This window comes from Cornus florida, unplaced genomic scaffold (genome assembly GCF_030987335.1).
Source record: "Cornus florida cultivar Cherokee Brave unplaced genomic scaffold, ASM3098733v1 CherokeeBrave_3.0.0_Hap2_Chr09, whole genome shotgun sequence".
Taxonomy (NCBI): Eukaryota; Viridiplantae; Streptophyta; class Magnoliopsida; order Cornales; family Cornaceae; genus Cornus; species Cornus florida.
This window is the reverse complement of record NW_026775579.1, coordinates 3,662,898-3,672,437: the sequence shown is the minus strand read 5'-3', so window position 1 is coordinate 3,672,437 and position 9,540 is coordinate 3,662,898. Positions and strand designations below refer to the sequence as shown.

At 35.3% G+C, this 9,540-nt stretch overlaps 1 protein-coding gene across 1 annotated transcript; it reads left to right on the top strand.

Moving 5' to 3' along the window:
• Positions 1–756: 756 nt before the first annotated feature.
• Positions 757–3,481, top strand: LOC132273468 (uncharacterized). The gene is made up of 2 exons (XM_059774429.1): positions 757–965; positions 1,108–3,481. Exon 2 carries the CDS (start codon positions 2,571–2,573, stop codon positions 3,372–3,374), a length of 804 nt encoding a protein of 267 aa, XP_059630412.1. The 5' UTR covers positions 757–965; positions 1,108–2,570; the 3' UTR covers positions 3,375–3,481.
• The last annotated feature ends 6,059 nt before the right edge of the window (positions 3,482–9,540 follow it).

The following is a 9,540-nucleotide window of genomic DNA, read 5'->3' as shown; positions in this document are numbered from 1 at the left end:
TTTCTTTTTTTTCACATTGGTGAAGAATTTTTTTCTTTTTTTGCTTGTATACATACCTTTTCATAGCTTTTTTTATTTTATTTTTTTTTCTCTTTTATTTTTTTTATGCCTGGGTTATCAAAATCATCAAATTCACCTACTCATCTCAGTTTAACTCAAAACAAAACAAGACTTCTAGTTTATATGCTATAGAAATCATGCAAGTGTGAATATATACAAAGTGGAGTATTTCAGAGATAAATTTCATCAAACAATAATCATCCTAACAAAGTGGACCACAGGCCACCAACTGATTTATAAAAATTTCAAGAATTCCTTGGCCCTCTCATGTTTCTAACTACACAAATCTAACTTTTAAAACCATCAGTATCTAAAACAATAGATCAATCCATTTCCTCAGACTAGAAATGCACACTGATTATATTTCTAAATTCACTTTGTATTTTTATAAGGCCCATAAGAGGAAGGAAAAAATGGAAGGAAAGGGAGGTGGCTGAAAAAGTTTTCTCGGATTGGTAGGAAGGATAAAAGAAAAGGAAGAAAAAAAATGGACATAGGGGTAAGTCCTTCCAGGCCACCAAAATCAATCCATCGTAAAGTGGCCATAATACATGGTGGGTAATAATGTAATTAGTCAGAGTTTGTGACCTACTTATAATACTCAAATACTTGTGTGTGTGTATATATATATATATATATATATATATATATATATATATTTATGTAGGGTTCTCTGTATTGAGAGAATACCCCCAATATTATGTCTCTTTCTCGGTAATTCTCTCTCTCTCAACATGGTATCAGAGCCGGATCCTAACTCTATGCCGTCAATAATTGTTTGTCTCCACTGATCGTTCACCTCCTTCAAAGAGAGTCTCTGTCAACGTGTGGCAGCCGTTGTTGGCATATCATGTGTGTGTTTTTGTATCATACGATCTTGCATCGACGATAGTTGTTGATTACAGGTATTTGTCTTCTACCCCGTTTTCGCTCTAGTGAGTGATAGAACTTAAAGATCTAGTAGGTTGGGTAGCTTCTTCTATCTTTTTTTCCATTTGGATTTTTTATGCTCCTAATGTTTTGGGGCATCCCGACTATGTATGCTAGGGCCTGTAATCCGACTCTTACTTAGAAGCAAGTCATCTATTAGCGCGGGAGAGTAAGCTCACCATTCAAGGGAATTCCTTCTCAAGCTCGGATCCACGATTGGAAGATGCTTTTCATTTTTACTTGCAGATCTGAGAAATAGATATGCGAGCAAAGCAGTATTCACCGGAACCGGAACAAATGCCCAATCTCTCTTCTCGCCCAACAGCCCAGCACCTTAACTACCACGTTCTTAATCCAGGGTCAAGTCCTTTCCCCTTTTTTCAAGAATTTCCTTCACTTAATGGAGCTTGAAAGCTGTTTTTCTCCCTCTGTCGGGGTTTCCCCCAAATAGGACTCAATATGAGGCACGCCTAACACAACGGAAGAGACAGCAATTGATCGTTGAGGGTAGCTATTCTATGAGCGAAAACACTTGATCCAATAGTTCAGATGCAAGTAGGCAAGAGATCCTTGTCATTACCACGAATGATTTTCCTTGGAATTGTTCGCACGCTGATCAAACACGAAGGGCAAGGATGTTCGGCCCCACCACTAGACAGACTCAAATTAACAAGCAGCGGCTCAAGGAATTACCCTTCAGCTCCAGTAGAAACAGGGGCTTTAATAGTCTCGGGAGGAAGATCTACAAGGAAGAGAGACTGATGAAGCTGTATCATGACTGGGTGATGCATGTGTTACGCCGCCTACGTTGTGACGTCAGTAAGAACGAAAAGAATGAGGGAAAAGCTTAGGCACAGGAACAAGGGAAGCTATTACTAACAATGCCTATTTCTTTCATAGATTGCCCCCATTGGTGCGCCAAATTCCTTAGAGAAACCCGCCCTAAGAAATATTACCACCAGCACGTGAGAAAGGGATCTCTCTCTATTTCTATTTGCCAAAGCGACGAATGTGTTCCATCAAAGTCCAGCCGCAGCGCAAGTCACTCCCTAACACCGTAACCTCCACTTGCTTTGCTACCCTCATCCTAATCCCATTCAAAGTGGGTTAACATCATCGATCTTCCTTGTCGCCTTCGTTGTTCATCGTTGCTATGTGTAAAGGATCTGGTTAACCCAATTCAGCTAGATTCAAACCGGGTTAAGTCCAACCAGTATAATTCAATCTGACTGATAAACATGGTTTTCAGATTAGTCCAGGTAGCTTTTTTCGTCGAGTCTGACCCATTGGAGACTGATTCCGTCTACTGTATTGGTATTTCTTGCTCTGTTACCTACTCCACTTCAACTTCTACTGTTATGTTTATTCTTCCAGCAAACTACTGGACATGGCAGATTCCAATGAAAAATTAAATAATCATGTTGGGATACAAATTACTACTGTTAAACTTAGTAATACCAATAACTTGATGCTCAGGCGGTGAAAATATTCTTAGGAGCTAGAAGTAAATTCAAGTTTATCTGGATGACCCTCCACCCAAAACCGATAAAGGGCTTGATGATTGGGAAACTGGAAATTACATGGTTATGTCATGGCGATGGAATAACAAGGAACCTTCAATTGCAGCCAATTTATGTTTGTTAATATTGCCAAGGAAATTTGGGATGCAGTTCGTGAGAATTATTCTATCAACAAAAATGTTTCTCGCGTTTACTCTGTGTGAGAAAATGTGCCTTTATCGCCAGTCAGGTAAAAGCATAGGTGAATATTACTGTGCTTTCAAAGGACTGTTAGATGAGTTGAATCAGTACCAGCCAGTGAGGAATTTTATGCATCTAGTTTGGAGATTTGTATCTAATCTCCAAACTATTCGTAACCAAATTCTTGCTAGTGATGGAGGACTTCCATCTCTGGGTAATGTGTATGCTCGTTTATTTAGAGTTGTTGAATCGTCATCATCTTCTAAATCGGTTGGAAGAGAAAATTCTGCTATGTTGACCTCATTTGGTAGTCAAAATTCTATAAGGGGTCGTGGTACTTCTAGTGGTAACCAAAACTATGGAGGAAATACGGTTAGTACTCAAGGACATGGTGGTTGTGATCATGGTCATGGAAGACGTGGTTGTGGCCGTGGAGAAGCCTGTCATTGTGGATATTGCCAAGGCACCAATCATAACATTGATGCTTGTTGGGAATTATATGGAAAACAAGATTGGGCAAATCAAGTGTCTTCTGACAATGTTTTTTCTCATCCTGAAGTCGGGAAAGAACATCAAATTGCAAAGAGAATACCTGACAGTCAACAGACTCAAAATCATGCTTATAATATCAAATTGTTAGAACCTTATATTATTCCATTAAAAATTATTTTGAATTTTCCTTAACCCCAAACTTAAGATGCACATTGTCCTTAATGTGTGATAACAAAAGAAAGTTAGAAAGATATTACCAGAAAACCAGACCAGCAAAGATATACCAAAATGAAGCACATGAGGCAAAATAGAGATAACACCCCCAAACTTAGTTTATAGTACTTGGCAAAATCATCAAATTCAACACATATCAAAGTATCAAGTATATGAAGCAATAATAGAGAAATATCATATAGAACTCACATACTGTTGCGCCCGATTTTTCCCAGCCCATTATAAGGGTTATACTAAACACTTATGGGTTAGAAAAAGGGCTTAATGCGACGGAGTGACTATGGTCAAATATTATTTATTTAGGAGTAGGGCCAATTTATTAATAATCTAGTCGCCACCTAGCATAGGATTATGGTGTGGTAGGTCACCTATGGTGTCTAGGAAAAATAGATGGACACATGAGTGATCTAATTTGGGCCCTAACATATTTGACATCCACTTAGTTTACGAAAACCAAATTAATGGGCTCGGGAGTTTGATTGTGCATGGAGAAGGTGTTAGGCACCCCATGACACCCGCGAAAAACGGTTACCTTATTTTTATATTGCATTCCAAAAAGTACATGTGTAGTTTCAATACTTAGATATGTTTATTCAATTATGATTTGTAAACTTGGCTCTATCTGTAGGAAGATAAAATCAATGCTTTCATATTAGTGTTTAATAAAAAGATCGTGACTTTATATTCAAACATATTAGTTTTGGAAAGGAAATGATCTTCCAGTAAAATATGATTTAATAAAATATTATTTTAGGAATACGATTTTTAGAAGATATTATTTTGTAAGAAAATTTGATTTATTAGAAAATATGAAACTTTATATAATTAATTCCTAATTTTAATTTGGAATCAAATATTTATATAAAAAGGTGAATTTTGGATTATTTAAGAAAGAAAAAAAAAAAAAAAAAGCTTTTAGGAAAGCTTTATGTCAAGAAACTCTGTTTTAGGAAAGTTTTATTTTAAGAGAAAATATTATTGTCTAAAGAAAATATTATTTTAGTATTATTAAATACATATATATATATATATGATTTTAGATTATTTTAGAAAAATATATTATTCTAGATTATTTTGGGAAAAGATAATACTCTAGATTATTTCAGGAAAAGATAATATTCTAGATTATTTAAGAAAAAGATACGACTTTTAAGAAAACATTGATTTGAAGAAAATATTATTTTTTTAAGGAATGTAGTAATCATTGATATATATATATATATATATATATACATACATTTCAAAAATATTTTATTTGGGAAGATATGACGCATAAGAAAAAATATTTTAAATATTTTATTTGGACTTTTCAGAAAATATTATTTAAAAAAATTTGTGTTTTAAGGGATAGAATGTTGGCGAAAGAAATGTGTATTTCAAACATACGAGAAATGTTTAAAAGGAATTTATATTTTAAAATATTTTTAAGGAAACTTGTAATTTATGAAAGTGTATATGGAAGCTTATATATATATATATTTCTAAGGAAATTTGTAGCTTTAGGAAGCTAATATTTGGAGAAAGTAATAGAAAATATGATTTCAATATATATATATATATACACATATATTTATTTATTTAGTTATTTATTTTTAAAACAGGTAGATTTAGGAAATATGTTTTAGAAAATATTTCTGCTAAAGTCACAATATAATTTTAGAAACTATAGTTTTAGAAAATATTTTAGGAGATACAATTACTAAAGAAAGTTATTATTTTAGAAATATGGTTTTTGTTAGAAAATATTACTTATAAAGAAAGATATGATTTTCTTTTCTAGAAAATATGGTTTATTAAGAGAAATAAGATTTATATTTTTGAAGTTATATTAAACAAAAATCTGATTTTATAAAATATTATTATTTTTACAAACATATATATATGTATATTTTAGAAGATATGATTTTTTTAAAAAAAAAGATATTATTTCAGAAAGTATTTTTTCTTGAGAAAATACTATATTTAGAAAATATTATTCCTAAAGCAACATACGATTTTTTGGAAAATATTATTTCTAAAGGAAATAAAGATTTAGTAAATATGGTTTTAGGAAATATTTTATCTAGAAAGCATGATTTTAATATTGACAATTATTTTAGAAAATTCCAAAATATGATCTTCCGAAATGCCCAACGTTTAGAAATCCAATGTTTATTTGGGAAATGCACTTACTAATTATTTAATATAAATCTAAAATATTACTTTTAACAAATGAAAAAAAAAAAAAAAAAAAACTATTCCACAGTCTAAAAATATAATTCCTGATAATATTAATTTCTAGAAAAATCTGATGCTAAGGAAAGAAAGATTTTGACAATAGATTCCACAGAATATTAATTTTAGAGAATATCATTTCTTTATGAGCAATGATCATTTGCATGATATTCTCTTTTGGAAAAATACTATTAATGATTTAGAGAATATGATTTATTTGTTTTTTTAGAAAACATAGTTATCTGGAGATATGGTAGAATTGGAAAACAGGATTTCTAGGAAAATATGATTTTTTCAGAAAATAAGATTTCAAAATTATAATAACCAGAGTCTGTATGGTACTTGAGGTACCATAAAATTATAATTTTTGTTGAGGCTAAATAAAAGGAATAACTATAGTTAGCATGCCAACTTAGGTGTCATGTAACCATACTAAGGATTCCATGTAAAAGAGTGCATCAGTTGAATTACCATGGCCAATCTCGTAACTATGGTGCTAGCAGATAGACAGGATATTCATGAAACCAATGACCAAGTATATATATGTATATATAAACCACCATAAACAAGTTGAACCCAACAAAAAAAAATAAATAAATAAATAAAATGGACCAAACAATGCAACAATGATATTTGTATTTAATGATCATCATTTTGCATACGAGCCAAACAAATAGAGGACAACATAAAGAGAGACCAAACGAAAACTTAAGAGTTCTCAAAGAAAATTAAAAGAAAAAGGCATGAGTAAAGGATTAGTTTTAGAGCTAACCTTTGAGTGCTTAAAAGCCGCAGATCAGAAGTGAGAGAATGAGACTTATCTTATTTTTTTGGAGAAAATCATTTGCTTGATTTCTTGGAGGCTTTTGGGGCTGACCTTCGACCCCTTTCTCGGAAGCTATTGAGAGCTTATCAAAGTAGTGGAAAAGATTGCCTATCTTCTCGGATGGATGCTTAGTGCATCTGTCTGTATTTATAGATTGGCCATTGGTGTGTATAATGGATCATTGGTGTCTGTTTGCGGATGGGTGACATAATTGGTGGCTATGGTAATTGGTCCCTTGCCGGCAGAACTTGGAGACGTAAAAGAATAATATCAGAGAATGGTTTATAGATTTAGGGCTTCTCTAATTGCTATGGTTTTTCTCTTCCCCTCCTCCCTTTTGCCAATCCTGTATTTATAAGCCGAGTAGCTCTGGCAGACAAGCAACGCTTGGCATTATTTTAAATTCTTACCTTAATTATTTACTCACCAATCGTGCTATCTACTAAATGGTGCCGTAACTCATGCAATAGGACTTATAAAACTGATAACTGGCCTTCCTTTTTTCATGTGCATGAGTGCGTCTATGTGTATGTGTATATATATATATTTTAATTATACTTTCCTTTCTTTTTATTTTATTTTGTTAACTTATTTTTGTTAACATTCTTTCCATAGAGAGATCATGGCCTTGGGCCGTGGCTTAATGCCTGGACTGAATTTAAATGATTATATATATATAGATATCATATATCATATCTTTTCTTTACTTAATGCAAAACCTGTTTTGCCCAGACAATAATGTTCTGGGCAAGTGACCATTATGTGCTATTTATTTTTCCTTTACTTATATTTATTATATTATTTTATATATTATTACTATTTTTCTTACCCTAGGGTTTGACGTGCTCTGGACACAATTACGGGTCCATTTTTCATTTGAAGATCATATTAGCTATATTTTTCAAGTTTTGATTAAACTTTAGCGAATTGAGGAGGCAAAATTATAATTTTACCCCTTCCTTAATCGAGTGTTAGAAGTCGCATTACGAATTTGACTCTAGGTATACCTTAAGGTTTTGGGACATTTCGGATCCAATGGTGACATTCATTTTATGATTTGGTGGTCAGATTTTCTAATTTTCCTAACTCGACCAAACTAGGTTTGCCGGAATACCCCTACAAATGGGTAGGGGATATATTGGGTGTCTACACATACCAACACTAGTATAAGATAGGCAAAAAACATGCATATAAATGATCAAAATCAGTAAAATGCTTTTTGAAATAAAGACTTAAGGCATAAATACAGCATAGAGAATGAAATACATAAAAAATACTGCCCTAGTCTACAGAAGTGCCTATCTATCAAAAGAAAATAGAGAAAAGCCCTAGACAGCTAATCCGTATGAGGCAGAGGAGTAGCGGTAGAAGTAGAAGGAGCAGATGGAGTACGGCATAATAACTCCTTAAGAATGCTCTACTGCGCAGTCAACATCTGTCTCAGCACTATCTGTCCGGCCTGTAGCTCGGCCACCCTGGCCTGTAACTCTCTAATCTCTGCCTGAGAATAACTCTCAAGCAGCGCTGCAGGAACTGGCCTCCTCCAAGGTGGTGCCTGGCCATCAGAGGTATCCATCTCATCCTTTGTAGCCTCATCATCATCCTCATCCTCATCCTCCTCCTCCTCAGCTACACCTGCAGGAAGGTCTCCATAATCTCTAACTGCTACCTCTGTATGATCAGCTGAGAGAATAGTAGGTGGAGGTGGATAAGGTGGTACATGGAGCACATAAGGCATACCTCGAGCCTTGGCATCTAATCGCTGTCGATCCTCTCAAATCTCATCGTCAAGCCCTTATTCCCTCTTCCGTGTCTTGGGCATATGGCCCTCGACATTGTTCCACTGCGCGAAATGATACTTAGTGAAGACGGTTATGGTAGCCTTATTCGGGGGTAATGGAACCCCCGAATCTCCATCAGGTGAGTAACGAGCCTGGGAAACTGTAAGTGGTGTGTAGGAGGGTGTCTAGCCTCTCCCATCTCCTCGTAGAGCCAGCACAACTATAAGAACACTAGCTGGGGAATGGACACCCAATAGCCGGTGTGGAATGCATAGTGCACATCCACCATCTCTATGCACCTCCCTATCTTATGTCCGATAGGGCGAGCATTGGCCACAAGGACTGTATTTAAAAACCAAAATCTACGCGAAAGCTGTGACTTCTGGATCGTCTCTAAAGTGGTGGAGTGACTCCCCTAGCCAAGATCTCTGACCATCACCTCTCTAGATAGGCTAGGAGGAATTTGTGGAAACTGCTGTAATACCCCTAATGAGCGACAGGGCATTAATGGTGGCAGCCCATAGCTCTCACTATAGCTACACAGTCCACTATCATAACTACTCCCTCGACAGTGGCTGTGAAATAATCCTCACCATCATGGGCATCATCGCTCGCATGTAGAATCAAAGTGCGGTAAAATGCACGTACCAGTTTGGAATAGGCAATCTGTGCTGGATGCCGCAAAAATCCCGACACCTGTCGAGCTCACAGGGCCTCTACTGCCCAAAATGTATCTCTGTGTCGCTTAAAATCCTCTAGCACAAAATCCGTCTCCTGATGGATAGTGTTATACCTCCAAGCATCATCCAATGCTATAGCCGGAGTCCGAAAAATCCTTTGTCGTAGACGTCGAGGCATCTCTATAACTGTGTCCAAAGCCCAGCACTACCCCATAATAATGCCCCTCAAATCTTAAAACTGTGGTCTAAAGCTCGAGCCTCAAAGCCTATGGCTCAAGCTTTCCATTGTGTAAGGCTCGAGCCTGATGATCCCTATGCTCAAGCTTGCTGTAAGCAAAGGCTCGAGCCCAACGATGAGAGCTCGAGCTTCTTGGGTTGAAAACCGAATCAAACCCCTTCCTAATCTCTCTAAATTCATCCAAATTAACCCCCAAACTTCTCCTCAGTTACACAATAACCCCCAAATTCCTTATATTGCAACCCAATCCTCTAAAGGAACCCAAACCCATGTTCTTCAAATCTAAGATGAGATTTGGAATTTTTGCAAGTTTGTATGTGGATTCATGATTAGAATCAATATAGTGATGATTAATTCAAGCTTCCTATGTATTTTAATATGAAAT

Bases quoted from the DNA above. Each gene is read 5' to 3' on its own strand.
- LOC132273468 (XM_059774429.1), top strand. From the start codon at position 2,571: ATGGTTATGTCATGGCGATGGAATAACAAGGAACCTTCAATTGCAGCC.